Source organism: Apteryx rowi, unplaced genomic scaffold (genome assembly GCF_003343035.1).
Source record: "Apteryx rowi isolate R43461 unplaced genomic scaffold, aptRow1 scaffold_2, whole genome shotgun sequence".
NCBI classification, from domain to species: Eukaryota; Metazoa; Chordata; class Aves; order Apterygiformes; family Apterygidae; genus Apteryx; species Apteryx rowi.
This window is the reverse complement of record NW_020448307.1, coordinates 6,167,679-6,186,773: the sequence shown is the minus strand read 5'-3', so window position 1 is coordinate 6,186,773 and position 19,095 is coordinate 6,167,679. Positions and strand designations below refer to the sequence as shown.

The 19,095-nt window shown below is 40.3% G+C and overlaps 1 protein-coding gene across 13 annotated transcripts in view; it reads left to right on the top strand.

Annotated features, from left to right (window-relative positions):
- MAPK9 (mitogen-activated protein kinase 9) overlaps positions 1–18,114 on the top strand; it is a 41,356-nt gene extending 23,242 nt beyond the window's left edge. For 2 of the 13 annotated variants that reach the window (XM_026063566.1, XM_026063571.1), the window contains one exon: positions 30–7,675. In XM_026063566.1, coding sequence (XP_025919351.1) covers positions 30–202 — 173 coding nt within the window. In that variant the 3' untranslated portion in view covers positions 203–7,675. Of the gene's footprint in view, positions 1–29; positions 7,676–8,528; positions 9,174–9,536; positions 10,610–10,636; positions 10,654–10,693; positions 11,066–12,095; positions 12,293–13,627 lie in introns of those variants that run through there. The other 11 variants (XM_026063568.1, XM_026063572.1, XR_003253137.1 and 8 more) reach the window with 10 other exon arrangements.
- The last annotated feature ends 981 nt before the right edge of the window (positions 18,115–19,095 follow it).

Below are 19,095 nucleotides of genomic sequence, written 5' to 3'. Positions count from 1 at the left end.
TTTTTACTTGCAATATTGTCTTGCCTCAGATTTTATTATGTTTGGTTTACTTAGCACAGATGCAGCAGTGAATAGCAACACCAGTCCTTCCCAGTCATCATCTATCAATGACATTTCATCCATGTCAACAGAGCAAACATTGGCTTCAGATACAGACAGCAGCCTCGATGCCTTGACAGGACCCCTTGAAGGATGCCGATGATCAGCCAGGATTGCAGACTTAACTTTGGAAAAGAACTCTTGCTTCCATTGGGCCTGAATTGCTTGTAAGTTAATGGAACCAAGTAGAAAAACTCCATGTTCTGCATGTTCTGCTAAAGTAATGCCTGTATTTTTTACTCAGTTGTTATAAAACTGCCTGCTTAGTGTTGTAGAATGAAAGCAAATCAATGTCTAAAGAACAAAAAATCTAAATTTAGACACTATTATAGGCTTTTCTTTGTTCCAGCCTGTTTCAGGTGAGCAGTTATAATAGACTTATAGCCAATAACTCCTCTTGAGTGGGTTTATGACTTTTCAGTTCCAACTGGTAGGCTTCTGTGATGCAAATGKTTGTTTACATTTTAGTACAGTATTGCTCATCAGTAGGTTTTCTTGAATGTATAGTCTCTATGAAGTTTGTTTAAATGTGTGACTGCGGCAGTTTGCTTTATTTAACTACTGGAGTGTTACATGTGAGTGTTAGCTCACGTACTGAGCGCTCTCAGTACTGTGTTTAAAGGGCAGTTACTCTTCCACATAGCACTTTTTTTTTTTCTTTATTGAGTCCTTTCTATCTTCATTTCGCAAAGATTCTGTCCATCTTCTTGTAGAAGAGATAAACATGAACTTTAAAGAACACAGCCATCGCTTCATATTTCTCCTATGAGTATGTGTATGTGTCTTTGACTCCTTTCAGTTATTAAGACATGGAAGGGAGATACAGTGGTTTAACTCAATCTTAAGGAAGGGATTTTTGTTGAGTGACATATCTGTGAAGCAGTGCCTGGTTAGAAGAGGGGAGAGTGCTAAGTTGTTCTGTACCTTTCTGGCTTGTGATGCTGGTCCTTTAACAAAAACAAACAAAAAGGGAAATTAAATCTGTGATGCTCTTCATTTCATCGTTCAGTGCAAACTCTGATAAAAGGACAGACAAATTGGAGAGATTTGCAGCCGAAGTGACCTGAAAAAGAGGTGCATAATTTTTTTTCCAATTTTTTTAATGGGTACATTCTATCTAGCGAATTTTAAGAAACAATATGATAGTAGTTTTGAGTAATTTGTCAGCTAAGACCATTTACTTAATATAGCTAAACGGTATTCCCAAGTTAGGAAAACCTCTCTGTTTATACCAGAGGAGGAAAACATATAAATATGTTTTCTAAAGACAGTGTCAGAGGACAGGAGGGGACTATTTGCAGTTTCAATACAGGCTTATCAATGCAGTCTTCAGAATCAGATAATACAAACGTTGCCTCTTACATTGCACAATATTTTGAATTCTTAGAAAATGTGTTTGCAGTAGTGTAGGGCTAAAATTGCCAAATACTACACATCTGTGTATTTGTACATGTTCACTTTAGAGCATGCAGATGTATGAAATGTTTTGCGAGAGGACCTTGTGTGTGTGTGTGCGCRTGTGTGCGAGATTAAACGATATTACTATAATAGCAGTGAAGAGATATCCAAGATGAGGTAAAACACCACTTTCTTAAAGGCACTGTATTTAGCTGTTGTTCTAGATACTGTTGACTTGAATATTTAAAGAGAAGTTGTAAAATATACTTGCCTAGCAAGCCCCTGCATTACTGAGATGTCTAGTACGCTCTGTAAAAGAAAAGGGAATTTACCTGTCGTTTCTGGCCTTAAGATTTGAAAACCATAGTGTCTCTTAATGCAAACATTGCTTTTAGATTAGGATTGTACCCGTATGTTTTTAAAATAGCTTAATTTGCTATAGCAAATATATTCAGTTTTAGAATTTACTGTCCCAGAAGGCAAAAACTAACATCATATTAAGTACTTTATTAAATGTCAGAATTGTCATCTGGCATCTTGGATTTTTTAACGCTGTTTAACTGAAGTGCAGGAGTTCTGTTTATCTTTAGATACTGATGGTTTATGTGAAATGGTTTTAGTGCATTTTGTCACTGGGACAAACGTTTAATAATACCCGTTATCTTACAGCAGTACAGGTCACTGTTCTTTTTTTTAGCAAGTTCAGATTATCTGTGATTTATTTCAATCCTTTATAGGCTAGCAAAAGACGCAGACACTATAGAATGAAACTAAAGAGAAAACTTTTGAATATATTAATATGGACAATCAGCAAAGCATAGTCATTTTTTTGAGATAAAGCTGTTAGTTTTCAGTGACACGGCAGTGCTAAACACACAGTACTTTATAAGGGGGTGACTTTTCTGACAATGGCTGCTCAGCATTCTCCTCCAAAAAAAAAAAAAAGCATCCCATAAAGATTGGCGATCCAAAATTACTGCCTAGTTTTTTTTAAAGGCTATTTTAAGGTTTTTTTTTTTTTATGAAGATTCTTGTTGCAAAGTAGTAGATTACAGCATTTTACACACTTCATCCTACACTTCTGTGAAAGAGCTCTTTTTCTATATGTGAACATGAGGGGCTAAAGTCTTCAGCAGTTGATTAAATCCACTGCTACAACAACTGCAAAGCAAATGCATCCGCTTTACTTCCATGGCAAATCAAGAACATCAAAATGCTCAGCCAGAACTTTTACACAAACAGGCCTAGAATAAAGCTAGCAGAAAGTAAGTTATTAATGGTCTAGTCACTTACCATGCCAGTAATCTACTGGATTTTACTTTTCAAGATTGATTTTTTTTTTTTCTTTTTGTGGTAGCTCTTTCAATTTAATCACTCTGTGTTTCTCCACGTATTTTGGATGCACAGAGTTGAATTTTTCATATTGGATTTGAGCCGCTTAGAACATGGGGGAGTTGGATCAGATGACCTCCACGTCTTTTCCAACCTAAATTATTCTATGATTCAAATTTGTCTTTTATGTTTTTCGATACATAACCGATCTATCCCCATGGTTGGAACTGATATCTGACCTTCTCCTAGTATATAGCTTTATCTTGGAGTTAAAACAGCTGTGAGATTGACTGAGCTTCCTTGTAAATCTTATTGTAGGAAAAGCAGTCTCATTTTATTTAATGGATACTTGCTATGGCATTCATTGATGCTTCAAACTTTTACAGAACTGTTACTGTCTTGGAAACATGCATGAAATGAAAAGACTGTGAATATTGTGGTTTTGATTCCAGTATAATTTTTTTTGAATTGCTAATAAACTGAATCAATGTCCAGTTGTCAAGATGACAGATATGCAGATTGTATTCAGAAAAATGCATGCAGACTAGACGCATGCTAATGTTCCCACACTATTTCAGTGTGCACATATAGACTATAAATGCACTGCATGCAGATTTTATACATTTAGTTGTATTCCTGACTGCAGATTAAGTTCAGTGCCCCATTTCGTGAAATGGTCTTCAATGCARTAAGAGCCTCATCACTGACGGAAAACAAAGTGCACATGTAATCTGACAAGGGTTTAAAAGTTTAGAGAGTTTGGTGTGCAATAGAGTCACTTTTATTCCTGTTGTTAAAATCATGTATGTAAAGTGATGCCATTGACCATTTTTTTGCACTTTGTCATTTATAAATATTTATATGTATTTAAAGATTAAGAATATGTGAGTGTGTGTGTATGTGTATATACATATATATATAAAAAAATGCTTAGTTCTGTAAACATGAATGTTACTTTTCTGTATGAGAGACTGTATAGTGTTAACACTACTGCAGTATACATAAATGATTTATGAAATATATGATTAAAAATAAGTGATGGTCAACATAGATGCAATCTGTATTCTTAACTGCTCACCTGAAAAAAGAGGGATCTGTGGCTATTAACCAGATTATTTACCTGAAACATTATATTAAATATGAACACTGAGTAGCTGTATGGCATTGCAGAAATGGAGTATGTTTTAAAAAGTTCATTTCATCTGTGCTCATATCACTTTTCCTCAAAAAACAAAGCTTAAAGAAGCCAGCCACTTTTAAATCTGGATAAGAAGCCTGTAGGCGTGCTTTGAGGAAATAATGTGATATGAAAGGTTTGTTTTTTATTAAAAATGATGAAACATAAGAAACAAATGTCAAAATAAGGCTTTGTCTGCACAGATCATATAAAATAAACTAGTCTAATGACTGGAAACTAAAGCAAACAGCCTTTGAAATTCTTTGTATTGTGTTTCTGATAAGGGTTTACATTTCCTTATCAAAATAATTTCTAGTTAAGTTTGAGTTTAACTTTTATTAACTGGTTGGCTGGTAAGTTTCAAAAACTGTTAGGGACCAGAGTTCTTTGGGGTTTTTTGTCTTTAAGTCCTAACAGAGTATACATGTGTTTATGCAAAATTAAGTGAAAAAAGTGATTCCATATATTTAATTTTTTCTTTCCTAAAGGAAGGACCTTCAATGCTAAATCAGTTTCCTTTCTGGATCTGATTGTATTTGGCTTAAAATCATAATTTGATGAATGAAGTAGGTTCAAACATTCAAAATACAGCTTGCTTACTGAGACTCCGAGAACAGAACGAACGGCCCTTTTTTGGCAGAAGCGTGCTCCTCTGGTTTGGGTGCTGGAAGTTCAGATCTTCAAGTGCAGACAAATCTTTACTGAACATGAGGCTCTTTTGGAATACAGGTTCAGTCTTGCAGCAATACACTTTGTGTGGAGTGTTTCATTGAACTGTGACACTTGAAATGGAAGTACTTTAAGTGTGTGTGGGGGGAAGCTGAACAGCCTTTGTCTGTATATTCTACGTATGTCATATGGATTCTATCAGGGCTTGATGCTAAAACTTAGTGATACTATATACTGGGAACCAAATTCTTTTCTGGGATGCTTATTGCTGTAATTCCTGCTCAAAACTGGTTTTGATCCAGGGACACCTGTACCCAGATGCAGAATTTGGACTTAAGTTCCCAAAGATGAATCCTTGACTCCAGTAACTTCTTTGCTTTTCCACAGTGTCTTTGATTTTTTTTATTATTTTTTTTAAATGTGTTGGAAGTTTGACAGAAAAAATGTACTTTGGCTGACTATTTTACATATATTTTAGATTGTCTATTACGTGAGTAATAGTGATGCTCTAAAGCTTATTACACAACTTAATAAATCAGTTTTATTTTTGTCCACTCTGCATGCTAAAGGTGTCTGGAGCTAAAAGAATGTTTCAAGTAAACCACCTTTTCTCATATTAGTGTTGGAGAAAAGTGGAGAGACAAACATCGTTTCCATTTGTGTTCTATAAAAAAGACTATTTTTGTAGCTAAAACTTCAGCTGTTGAATTTCAATCCCACGGTCTTGCTTTGTGCATATAAATAAACTTGGGTCCGCTATTTCAAACAGTATATGTATAACAAGTCAAGTATAAAATTAAAATAATAAAATGCACTCTTCTGAGATTTGTTACTGAAAACATGGCAAATTATTTTGGTCTAAGAATTCAAAACAAAATAGAGAAAATACATTTAGCTATTTAAGTTTTTATTCCTCGATGCTGCTGCTTATTTTTTGAGAAGGTGCTTGCAGTTTTGCACAACAGAAATCAACTTTATTAATTGATGGGTTTGAAGCACTTTAGGATTCTTCTAAATGCAACCAGCATATGGTTGAATGGAATGACATTAAAATCATCTAATGTGTTTAAATTTTGGTTGTGCTCTTTGCAGTTCTGATAGATTTAATTAGCATGTTACTTTAAATATAAAGCTGTTTTCAGAGATTTGGAATTAAATTTCATACATAGTAAGAGATCATTTGAGAAACATCTCTATTCACATGCCTGTGGGACRATTTGAGTAGCAATGTGACTATCTAGCCATCTATTTTATAAAGATATGACAAAGTTTCTTTGCCCTGATAGCAAGATCAGCTGGGAGCATTAGGATTTTTTCTTAAGCAAAATCTTTTATTAACTCTTGCCTATGCTTCATAAGCTTGTTGTATACGTTATGGTAAGGCCAGAACATCTGCTTAAGATTGGGACTCCACTGTAATAGATGCTACATCAATACCATGGGAAGACACTGTCCCTAAAATACTCTAAAATACTAGTCCGAAACCCTGATACTTCCCTGATACTTGGTCTACTCGCTTACGTACACGTGTGTGTGTTTCCCAGAATGGGTCCTTAATTCGGCACCTCATAGTTTCTTAGGGTAACAAAAGCAGGGGAGAAAGTAATCACCTAAGAACTGCATTTTATGTTCACTACCTGAAACAGYAGTCATTTGTTCTTTACTGATAAGAAAGCTAATTAATACCCATGASCATATGTTATTGTGTTGTCTTCTAATGGGAGAAACTGTTTTTTGAAAAAACAAAAGTGTCACTAGCTTTTCTATGAATTCAGATGCATAAATTGGTGCTAATTTTTTAAAAGAAAACAGATGGTTAGCAGTGTATTTGTCTGTTTTTTGATATCTATATTTTCTTAAATGGTGGCAAACCAAACTTTATAAGGGGATTAATGTGCATCTTCAACTTCATCAGGTAAAATTCCCAAGTTTTTCTCAAGTAAAATGTTTAACCTTCCACAGTAGTAACTGCTGTTTTGGAGCTACTGCTTTCAGGTGTGTTATATACTAATAAAATGAACACAGTTAGAAAAAATAGCAATACATGACTACTTTCCCTTTCTTTAAAATACATGACATGTTGGGTTTCACAGGTGTTTTAGCAGTTTAGTGTAATCAAGATACCAGAGTAAATCACACAGTTACCTGTATGCAGTTAACTCAGTACAGTAAAGCCTATCTGGTCATTAAAATAACTTATAAAGATTATACAGATTTTCAGTTCTTTTCAAGAGGGAATAACATAGAAATAACTTTTCATACAAATATAAATGTTAATGCCTGGGAATACACTACAGAATGTATTCTAGAAGACATGCTATAAAAGGTTGCAATAGTCGCTTGAGTCATTTGTTATGAGATCCAGTTTTACCTAATCCCTTAAATAACTCCCCCCAAACTATCTGTTCTTTAAGAATTTCTTTTGCGATGCCGTCAAGTTTTCACCCCCTTCAAAATGCTTTGTATATCTTGTTTTGGCCCTCTTTTCTGCATTCTGTTTATCGAATGTCACGAAAAGTAGCATCAAGCCCTATCACTTGTTATAGTGTTGAGTTTATGGCCTTAATTTCACTTATAGTATGGTATATAATTTCAGAAGAAAGATGTGCTTTGAAGTCTAACTATATAGATACATGTGGCCTCTTCTGCCTATGAAATTAGGCTTTGATTGTCATATCTCATTCTTGATGCTTGTGCAATAGGAACATGTTCCCTTTAGTGCAGTGGCTATTTTGTCTGATGCTGGACTTTGTTTTTCAGGATGACTAGAAAGTATTTTTTCTTTTTTATGGACAGCAGTCATGCTTCCTTCGTTTTGGTCTGTTTTTTTTTTTTTAATGGAAAGTAGAAATTTCATAAGGAAAGCTGTCAGTAACTAATTCTGAAGTGCTAGTTATAGCCTCATTCTGAACCTTTTTGTTTTTTCTCCAAAAATCTTGTCATAAAACACCAGTTCTAAAGCCACTGTAAAATTACAAATAAATATGTATACTTGAACAATGTGAGCAGTCTGTTTCATTTACTATAGCAATAAGCTTTCTATTTCTTGATGTGTCTTGTGTTGAAGTAGAATGTTAAGTCTAACTGAAAGGGTGCATGTTTTTAGTTATCTTAAAACATGAAGTTTGTTACTGCCTTAGTTCTCAGTTAACCAAAAAGCAAGTATTAGTATGAAAAATAAATTAATAAGTTTTAAGGAATCGATTAGAGCTCCTTTCTCTCAATCAACTAGAAAACTTGGACATCCAACAGCATTTGTTTTTACTGCCAAGTAATAAATGTATTTTGAAATGTTTATTAAATTGCAGAAATTTGTCAGGTAATGCTGACAGATCTGTATTCGCATGCATGTGCCTTAAGAGGATCACAGTTAGATTTTTCAGACTTCCTTGCAAGGTTTATGTGTATATTTATAGTCAGCAGCTTGTTTAAAAGGATTTTGGAAGAATGTTCTTTTCACCTTGAGCTCAAATGATGAGATTTGTTCTCACTGAACAAGAAAGATGTATGGCTAGCTTGAAAAAACTACTTCACTGTTCTTTTTGGAGGAAGAAGTAAGTTTTCTTGCAAAGACACAGTAAGTTTTTCTCAGTTGCTTTTGCAAAGCTCTTTTATGTACCTCAGCTAGGGGAAGCTGAAGTAAAACTTAACTGCTGCTTTGATCCAATTGCCTTTCATAAGGGTTTTCTTATACTAAATGAAGGGTCAGCCTCTCTAGATACATGGCTAGGGCTAGGTTTCTCAGCCAGACTTTAGTGTTGTAGAAGATTCACTTACGATAGAATGAAGTGCCTTTCTGCAGGAATATTGCTATTTCTTGCATGGAGAACTTGTAGTCTTATCTCCTCTACAGGGCGTTGCAGTGGAGTATCTGGATGAAGCAGTGACGAACAGTAGATTGCAAAGCTTTCTGATACTTGTTGATAGGTACTTCTCTGGTTGTTTCTTAAGGTACGGAGAAAGACTGTGGACAGACCCGATGCATTAAACAGAAGAGAACAAAGGAAATAAAGCAGCTCTACTATTTATATGCAACAAAGTGCTTTACAAAGCATACTGAAGTGCATTCCTTGTTTTATGGTATACCTTTTCTTTACTGCAAGCTCTTGATGTTGGTAGGGCAGGTTTAGAAAGGTAAGAAGGGAAGGAGTTGAGAACAAGATGCAGATAATTTTTGAGGAAAGTGAAACTTCAGGAGAAGCAGAGTGTTTTCCATAGTAACGAGGTCCCAAAAGATGCAAAGTGAAGAGAAGAGTGGGAAAAAGAAATGAGGAAAAGAACTTGAGTAAGTACATGGAGTTCAAATTCAGAAACTGCTCCGTGTGAAGGTAAGAAGACAAAGAAACCAGTTATGGTTCAGTGATGCACTTCTGGAGACTAGAGAATGCACAGAACCTGTTAGCTGGCACGAGTTGGTGAGCAAGGGTCTTCAGGAATGCCGTGAGGACCTTTGGGCAGTGAATGGGACAGAGCTGCTTCGTTCCATGAACCTTGTGGGGTAAGATGGCGTTTTCTGATTCACTTGTATCTGCTCTTAATCTGCTCGCTCTCTCCTTTCTGGGGAAGAAGGAAAAAAGAGTCTGCAAGTTCAGCTTATACCTCATCGGCTTTCTCAGTGAGACATTCAGTAAGCAAGTGGATGGTTACTGTTACATTTAATCTTTCCAAAGAGCTAATAATAAACCACACGTTTCTCTTTCATACAAAGTATAACTGTAAATTCAGTTCATGTGCTTGTATGAACAACAGGTTTAAGTATGCAGAAGTTAACATGAATGATGACATTCAGACTTAAGGAAACAGTTCTTTTGCAGTGGGTAAAAGAACGGTGGTTATTTTCTTGATGCTTAACTGTGTACAGGTCGCTGACCCAGCTATCAAAATGGTTTAAACACTGTGTGGAGAGGGAGAGATATCTGCTTAAGAGATGGGAGTGGGGGAATCTGCCAGTGACAGTTTTAACGACCAGCATCCTCATCTGGGAGTCTTGATGGGAGGCTAATTATAATCAAGAGGAGAAAATGGCTTTTTAATGCAAATGAATATCCTTTCAAAGGGAGGGCAGGAATTACACCAAAGTTCTAGATCCCAACCGCAGGGCCATGTGAGGGTAGTGTTTTTAACTATAAGTTAACTATATACATTTATTTGCCTCTAACTGAACAACTGACTTTAATTTCTAGGATGCAAATATAAACTCAACATTCTTCAAAGTTTAATACCTATGTGACTTCTAGGGTGACTGATAAAAACAAAGTCCAACAAGCGTGACATCCCTTGATTAAAAAATACTGAGTCACTTTGGTATTTAGTGCATTAGTACAGGACTCAGAGCTAGCCAAAAAATATCAGGGTGCTTCCCCAAGACACTGTGGCCTGGCTTGGGAACTGGTAATGCAGAGTATGACTGAAAGATTTTTCCAGTGATAAGACAAAACATCCCCGGCATTAGCAGGGTGGTGCAGAGAGTTTTTAGAGTTCAGGCATCCCAACAAGTCCGTATCAACTGCTTGCTCAGTTTATAATTAACAACCTAGTTTTTGCCATTGGGATTCTCATTTCACCCCTGAAATGGCAGTAAGTATTGTAATCAGAGTATGGCTTTTTTCCTCTCCTGGGGTCAAGCTCAGTTTAAAAACTGAACAACTCACTCTCTTTTATTTCCATTTGTTAATTTCCCCAAAGGTGTCAAAGAAATCTTCCATTTCTTTCTGAAGCATTTCGTTTCTTCTCTCGGCATCTTCCTTTGCTCTCTCCACGTTTTGCATTTTCATCTCCACAAGGCTGTACCACTTACGCTGCTGTCCCAGTTTTGAGTGCATATCCTTAATCTCAAACTGTAGCGCTCTGTTCCTCTGCTCCAGGCTGTTTGAAAGACAGACATTGTAAAATCAGAGGGTTTTTTCCTTTCCTAAAAACAAAACAAAAAAAAGCTTGCTTTTTTTTCTTTTTTCCTTAAAGCTAGTCAATTTTTTTTTAGCATATGTTCTTATAAATACAAGTACTTGGCACCCCCAGAGCAGGCCACAGAGTATGCCCCTTGCTGCCGGTGTTAACCCTTGTTTCGGAGGATGAATGACACCCTTACGACAGCCTCCTCGTTTCCTGCGGATCAGGCGATATTGCACCAAGCTTGTTCACAGTTGCAGATTCCCTTCTGTAAGGGGAATGTGGTGTTAAACTTTGTGCTCGCCCAGTGTGAGAAGGAGCTGCTCACGCGGATTCACACCCCTAACTCGGACTATGTGCCGTTCCAGTGTGACAACAGTTGTGGAAAAGGGAGAGGAGATGGGTGGAGTTGCTATTTCAGCAGGCAGCTCTTCGCAGAGAATTTAGAGACAGCTCATTCCTGCGAATGCGCACGCTGAATCGGATGCAGCTCTGCATGAGGTCTCGTTAATACCCAAGTCCATACGTACCTGCTTTATGTCAAAACTGCGCCGTTCGGCAACAGGCTTGCTTTTTTGTTTTATGGTGTTATATATTAGAAAGCCTGTGCAATTCACTTTGGATATTTATTCTAAGTTGGGGTAAATATGAAACACTGAGGAACCTGACTAGAACTGCAAGGGAAAACTTAAACAGAATACAGTAAAAAGACTGGGGGGGGGGGGCAGGAACAGTTCATTTATTAAGCAGAAATGGATGAATACTCCTTTAAAGATATTAGAGTAAAGATTTAATGGATTTTTTTTTCCACAACACAGTGAGCAAGGCACAAAGTTGTAAGGACAAAGCCGTTAAGTGATGCATGTTGAGGCATATTGCAATTTAATCAAATAGACAGTTAGCATGACTTATACCTGTAACTTATAGCTAATTAATGATACCATGTAGTTAAAGGAATGAACATTTTGAATATAATAAAAAAGCAGCACTGTTTGGAAACTGGAGCCTGAAAATGCTGCCTTTTTCTTACCTTGATAAAAAGCTATGGCTAAATCTCTATTCAATTTCTCATCTTTGAAATTTGGAAAATACTTATGAAAACTTTCCTCAGAGTTGTTAAAATTCATGACTTAAAACTTGTAAAGAATATTTTTGACTTAATATTAGTGCTGTTGCAAGCCTGCACGCTTTTCCACAGAGAAATTCTTAATATTGGATTAGTGCAAAAAGGAGAAATACACAATAGACCAGAGGCTTTTAGAGAAAAATCTGCGCAGTCCTGCCAAAAAATCTTGTATGGAGTCTTTCAAGCACCTTGCAAGAAAATGCATTCAAGTAACTCTAAATGATTGCTAAGCTAATCCTGTACCAGATCCCAAGTCCCATTTGCAGCAGTGTGTGGATTGCACTGACTGCGGTAGCAGCCGTGGGTGCTAATCCCAGAGAGGGACCCCGCAGTAGATGTGTACGGTGCAAAGGTGCCTTCCCTGCAGTGCCATAGTTTTGAAAATCCTTTACCTTGCAATTTTAGATTCATACTCTGCCTTCTGCCTGGACATCATCGTCTTTAGATTCGCCAGGTGGTGCTGCAGCGAGGCCGGATCTGCTGGCAAGTCACTGGAGGAAGGGAAGCAGTCGCTGTTCTCCGCTGGGACGTGTCCCATGTTTTCCTGAACCCCCAAAACATGACTCACAACTGTGTTTGCTTCTTGGGAGTCTTCTGGGTGGGTAAGTCCTGTCAAAGACTTTGAAGAAGGATTTTCCTCAAACATGATTTAGGAGAGGGAGCCTGCTGAGCGTGCCCAGCCAGGACCGTTCATGCCCTGCAGGCTTTGTCAAAGACTCAATTCCTTTTCTGTTTTACAAGAGAACTTGTTTTTGTGTCTGTCTCCCTCTGTCTGTCTTGTCACAGACTGTGAGAGTTTTCTTCCTCACCACAGCTGTTTGAAGCTTTTCAAATACTTGGAAATAGTCCATTTTGCTGGAGCCTGGATCTTGTTTCAGGCTCCAGCTTGGTTTTTGTACGCAGCGGGTGAGGTCTTGAGTTGCTGTGCCAGTCTGCTGCCCGCTTGGCTTTCTCCTTACGGTTGGTTTATCCTCATCTCCAGGAACTACTGCTTCTTCCTCCCCTCTGCCTTTTCAGTGTAGTTTGACTGACATCTGTGGGTGGCCCATTTTATAGCTGCACACAGTTCACTAGTTGCATTGGGTGGAAAAGGGGCAGAAAAGGAATTCTGTGGTGCGAGTCTTGTCCTCTGGCCACTCGGAGGGGACGAGGGTATCTGGCATACACGCTGCGTGTACGAGGCTCCTTATGTTCCCCTTTGCACAGATTAGGAAAGAGGCATGTGTAAATCTATTTTGGCTGCCCTGTATCTAGCCAGTAAGGCATGAGAAAAATTGAATAAATATAAAATGTGCCGCCTTATCTCTGTTGTCATCAGTTGTGTGTGTTTTAAAGGAAGCAAATAGCAGTGGTTAAAGTGAGGCAGTTCGGTTTCTTTTGTCATCATGTTTCAAGGGCAAGAACCTGGAGGTTAAGGAGAAATAGGGCTCTTTTGATCGAGTTATATTTCAATTCCTGTTGGAAAAACCATTTGACATGAATAAATATGGAGTGTTTATTTTAGCTGCCTCTTTTCACATGGGAATCAAGTACAGTACAGAAAGAACTTGAATGCAACTAATGAAAGAGCAAAATATGCATGCATTTAAAATGAATACCATAAAATAAAAAAGATGGTTTAAAATAATCTGGAAATTTTTTCCTTCCTTCCCCCCATCTTCTGAAAATGAGGTGCTGTATTGATGGAAGGTGGGGAGAAATCCATGAATTCTATTTTGCAGGAGTAAAGTAATCTGAATTAACTACACACGCGCGCATGCACACTGCAGTGCTGCTAATCTAAAATTTTTACTCCAGAAAAAGTATTCCTGGAATATTAATGTCAGTGCTTTATACGAGTTCTGTGTCTATTAATAATCTAACAGATGGCTGTGCTTTCTGATGATTTGGATTCTGGGTGCTTTGATTAATCTGTTTTCTCCCCTACCCCTAACAAGAGAGACAGCAACTGTGGAGCTCGGCAGCTGTTTCTCCTGCGAACGTGAAAGCCTTCTCCTGCTGCGATTACTGCGGGCGTTCCTGTCTGCCACCCTTGCGCCTTCTCCAACCCATGAGAAACGATCGCAGTGCAGCCGTTCCCCAGCGCCGGGGCGGCAGCGTAGGTCTCCTGTGCCTCTGCCGAGCTGCGATGGAGCAGCGCGCAGCCGGCGACCCACGCTCCGAGAGCGGGGAAGGAGCCGGCCTCCCCCAGCCCTGGCAATCCTCATGCTCCAAGGAGATGATGTGGGGGGAATCGAGGAGTTAACAGGGCATAGAAAATTCAGAGAGTTGCTTTTAAGGTGCGTCACCTGCGGTGCCGTGCTGGATTCAAGCGGCACAAGCACGTGTTCAGCCTGGCCTGCAAAGCCTTGGCAGCTCTGTCATGCAGCGGGGAGCTGCTCCGGCCCTGGAGCTGAGGTGCCGTGGCTGCTCCCAGCCTCTCCTGGGACATCCTGTGCCTGGACCAGGTTTTCAGTAAGCAGGACAGGGGCCTGCAGACTTGAGAAAAAGCTGGCTGTGGTCTTGTGCCTTTAACGCTAAAACTGCCTGTTGGCACTGGGATGGCAAACAATTTTTTCTGACGTTTCATCACTTTATGAAAAGTGCGATACAACTGCTCAGTTGTGCATCAGTTGTGTGATAATATGACTGTGGGAAAATCATCCTAACTTCTAGCTTTTAGTGCTCTTCCCCATCTCCTTTCTTACACTTCTAAGCACTGGTTTATACGCTTACATTAGCGAGCACTTTGGTGGGAGAGAGCGCTCTCATTTTTGGATTCTGCGAAGTTGCTTACCTGGGCATTAACCTGGTACTGACGTGCTGTTAGCAGATAACGTAGATGAAATGAGTATCCTTCCTGCCTGCTCCCCTCATGCAAGCTCACCGCTAAGGCTGGTGCTGCTTGAAAGCAACACAAGACTCGTCGGCCCCGTTGCCATCATGAACAGGAGCGGAGGAGAAGGATGTTGCCTTTCCGCTTTCCCGTGGAGGTGAGTGTGCCGGCAGTGGGGTTGGCACCGCAGACCTTGTCAGAAGAAAAACTTACCTGCTCAGAAGCTGATAAGTCCTGCTGTTGCTGCGTGAACAGCACAGATGGTGTCGGAGCGGAAAGAGGAAGATAATGGCACAAAATGCTGCTTTGAAGGTTGCTCCGGCAGCCAGGGGCAGAGACAAGGGTCCGGCCGCAGGAGATAGATAGCTTCTTCGAGCAGGAGGCTCCATTCTGTGTTTCCAGATGACAGTCCCAGGTGCAGATGTTTCCGTGCACTGCAGCGTGGGCCGGCACCAACCTGCAGAAAGGCCTACGCATGCCTACAGCTCCTCCTGCACTCTTGAAAATCATGTCCCGTGATTCTTCGGACAATCTTGCAACACCTTTTCCATAGGGTGACTCTCACAGCTTCTGAGCTTCAGGATAAGGACTTGGCGTGCTTCAGAGCAACATAAAAAAGATATGGCAGCTGGCATCTGATTGACTCCTTGCTTCCTATGTTAATTATAACATTAATCAGGCACAGTACCACACAGTATTGATTTTTTTTTTTTCCTACTCCCCCTCTAGATTTACATTTATACATATGCGCTGCTCTCCTTTCACCTTCTCCGTGGCTACTCTAGGACAATTCCTTATATTAATTTCCTAACAAATTAAAGGTCAATGATGAAAAGAGTTGTGTATTTTTTTTTTTCCTTGAGGCAGAGGAAAAACCCTGTTCCAGACTTTAGGCTTGTATGGAGCTGGGATGTTTTGAAAAATTGCTTCTTATTTTGGCCTGACTTGGATGGAACTTGTAATTCTCTGGAATGACCTGGCCTTGGAACGCAGCACTGCTGCCCTGTGCGGTTAGAACTCAACATGCTGGAAATAGTTCCTCCAAGCAAGTTGTGGGATTTGGCCTCCCTCGACTCTGGTCTTATGCCAGCTGCCTGTTTCTGTGCATCATTTCTGATCTCTGAAAGAGAGAACAGAGTATGCTCAGTTCATAGTTTGTAAGGTAACACTGGTGCTGTGGACAGAGAAGATGTGACTGTTCCAAAAAGGATGTCGAATTACCCAAGCATATGCATGTTTCAGATTACTAGATAAAAGCTCATAACTTTCTTGTCCCAAAAGCTGGTGATAATTGGGCTCTGTTCTTGTAAACCACATTTATTGGCACTTTCTGCTCTTTAACCTGGTGGTAGAGACAAAGTGCTAGCAAGGGCGAAACCACAGTCACCTGCAGGCAGCTGCACCTAGCTTACGGAAGAGGCGTTGGGCATCTCCTTATCCCAGCCACAACTCTTTGGGTGGTGTGTTGAAATAGCTGTGTGCAGTGTGTGCAGAGAGCCAAGTGCTTCTCAAAATCTGCTAGAGACAAGCAAAAACCAGAGAGGTGGGGAAAAGTAATACCTAAAAACCAGCACTGCCTACTCTGAACTCACCTCCTGACCTCTGAGCTAATTATTTATTGTGCTGGATATGTTGAATAAATGGAAACAAAGAAAATCTCTCTCCACCTGCAGAGAAGAGACCCTGGACAAATCAGTCTTGGCTCTTTGATGAGCTCTGGTTCGAGGTGCTCAGTGGCTTCCCTGGTGGTGACTCCAGTGGTCTGAATTTAAAACTTTTGGCTGCAGTCCCGCATTGCCTGATAACATTTTTCTTTTTTTACAAAAAGAAATAGAAGCAAAATAATAAAAAGCAAACACTCATCACTTGATTTAAATAAAACCCAATTAAATTGTTTATCTGTTTGCCTTTTTATGATGCTTATTCTCATAAAAAGGTGTTGCCACATCCTAGTAGAGGAGGAAAAGGTGTAAGCTACTAGGTGCTGTAAGAACTTGATCTTTTGAAGCCTTTTGGGCTTGTCAGGAATCCTGTATGTTGCCCTGTTTCCATAACCTAATGCTTTTGTGGGTGGGTAGGGAGGTCTCCAGCTAGAAAGCACCACAGAGACTGCAGGGCAGGTGCTTTGGGGCCAAGTTGCTGGAAAAAAAGGGATGAATCCTCACTCCTGTGACTCCAGCAAAGAGCTGGGAAGTTTTGAGCTTTTGCTCGTCGTAGCACCGCAGTTCACCAGGGCATCGCTGCCTCCTGGCCTGGCTCTGCTCCGGCCTCTGCAGCCACTTCGGTGGTGGCTGGAGACGTTCCTGCATGTACTGGAGTTAATCGAGGACCTTGGATTCCTTCTAGGGGAAAGACGCTGTCAGATGTAAGGGCTTCGTGTCACCAGCATGCAGAAATGGGTGGGAAAGGAAAGTGAGGCTCTCTTTTTCCCCCAGACGAGCAGTGTTGAGCCAAACACCCACTAGATGTCAGAGTTGGGTCTGGATTGGGGCTGGCTGCTGAAACTGCCTGGAGCTGAAAGTCCCGGGGAGGAAAAACTGCAGGATATTATCAAGCTCAGTAGTAGCTGGTGACAAACATTTTATAAAAGAAAGCTATGAATTAACTTTCATAACTTAAGGCAGAAAGTGTGGTTGGGGGGACTATTTAAAAAGCAGAGGCTCCTGGCAGGAGAGGGCACTGTGTGCTTTGCTGTGCCCCAAGGAACATGGATTTGGGATGAGTTTATTTTAAATGGGAGGCCGTGGAGTGGCTGCGCTGAGTGCAAGGGAGGTTTTTCTTTTTTTCTGGAGAAACAAATGGGGAAGAACAGCAGCTTTATAAACGGAGAGCTAAAGTTTTTCTACATGCCCAGCCCAGCTGTCCAGGTACCGTTGGCACCATCACGCAGCCACCCTGCTGCTACCTGTCATACAGGTAGTAATAATTAGCTTAAGGTATGAGGAAATGCCTTGTTTCCTACAGGCTGTTCAGTCAATCGGAGCATAGCTGTTGTGAACTCCTGCTTGTTTCTAAGGTCAAACGTAGGGTGCAGTTTGCAGGGCGGTTTGGCTGGGAGGACAGTGGCCGAAGCCATGCTGCCTTGTGCTAGTGCCGCAGTGGTGCAGCCGTGTGCAACGTGCAGCTCTCCTGCGAGACCCTCATGCGTGCTTGGTCTGCCCGTCTGCAAATTTGCAATCCCTTTCATGAGCTGCTGATCACACGCGGGTGCTGGGTGCCAATTTTACGTTGGTTCTGATTTCTGCCTCTCGATGGGTCTTTACCACTGCATATTGGTCACGGTGATGTCACTACTTTAAGCATTTACCAAATTAAAAGTATATAATTAAAGGCTTTCAGATCCCTGCACGCTGGCTGCTGCAGGTCAGGCCTCAAGGACGCACGGGGCAGCTCTGCAGGGCTGCTGGCAACGGCTGCGGCACCGGGCTTTTGGCAGCTGCTGCACAAGAGCAACTTTATCCTCGAGACAAGGTCTCATTGTGGCCCTCCAGCTCGAGTCTGTGCGAGCGGGAGAGCAGAGGACGTTGGCGCTTCTGCCGTCTGTGTGACAGTGGCTGATTCATAAACCAGATTCTTGCGACAAACGGCGGCGTGTGTTGGCGGCTGGGAAGCGGACAGTCCTGTCTGTGCCACGGGGACGATGATGAACCAGAGCCACAACATGTGCAGCTTGTGCATCACTCCTGAACAAAAGGAGCTTTACTAAATATATGCAAATAACTTTAATAAAGCCTCTTTTGTCCTCCCCTCCCTTATCTGTTTTTGTCTTTGTTTACCTGTTTGCTTTCAGTTTAGGTTGTGGGGATTCCATTTTGGGGGAAAATAGGGTTTCACTGGAAATGCGTTTTTGATATAACTCTCTCACCCTTCGTTTTGTTCCATACTGTAACCCCTATTGTGATAGACCAGGGAAAACTGTTTAGGAAGGAACACTCTCCAATTGCCTTTCTCATGGATTTTGTTTTCAGTTGGAGACAGTTTTGATGTAATTCCCCACTTAATTTTTATTTTAAATCTGCAGATCTGAAAGGATTTAAAAAAAATCTGGTAATGTTCAGACTATTTCAGTGCTAAAGGCAAGTCAACTTTCTTATGCTTTGAAAACCACCTCTCGACCACTCGTAGGGAATGGTCTGTTTAGTTCAGGACTTGTAGTTCTGGTTAACATTAACGGGAGCTACTGATTTTCAATCTATTATTCATTTTTAAGGATTTTTTTTTCAGGATCTTCCCTAGGTGTGTTTCCATGTGGGATTTTTGTCTTTGCTTAAGGACAAGGCTTTGCCTTTCAAAATAGTAAAAAAGTGGAGAGCTCTTGGAATACCTCTGGAAACACCTCTGGAAACTATCCTTTTAACAAATGTTTGCTGCTCTACTTAAAGTGAGCTGTCGTGTTTATCTGCATTTTGAATGGTGTCTATAAACACAGCAGCTGTCTGCGTGCAAACGGGACTTTCCGGCAGTGCATAATATGAAAAGAATCTTATTACCAGTTTAAAAAAAGAGCAAGAAAGACTCAAGAAGCTCAGATGATGCCAGCTTCCTATCAGCTCCAATGCTAGTCTAGACATCTAGGAGAGTTGTCAGATT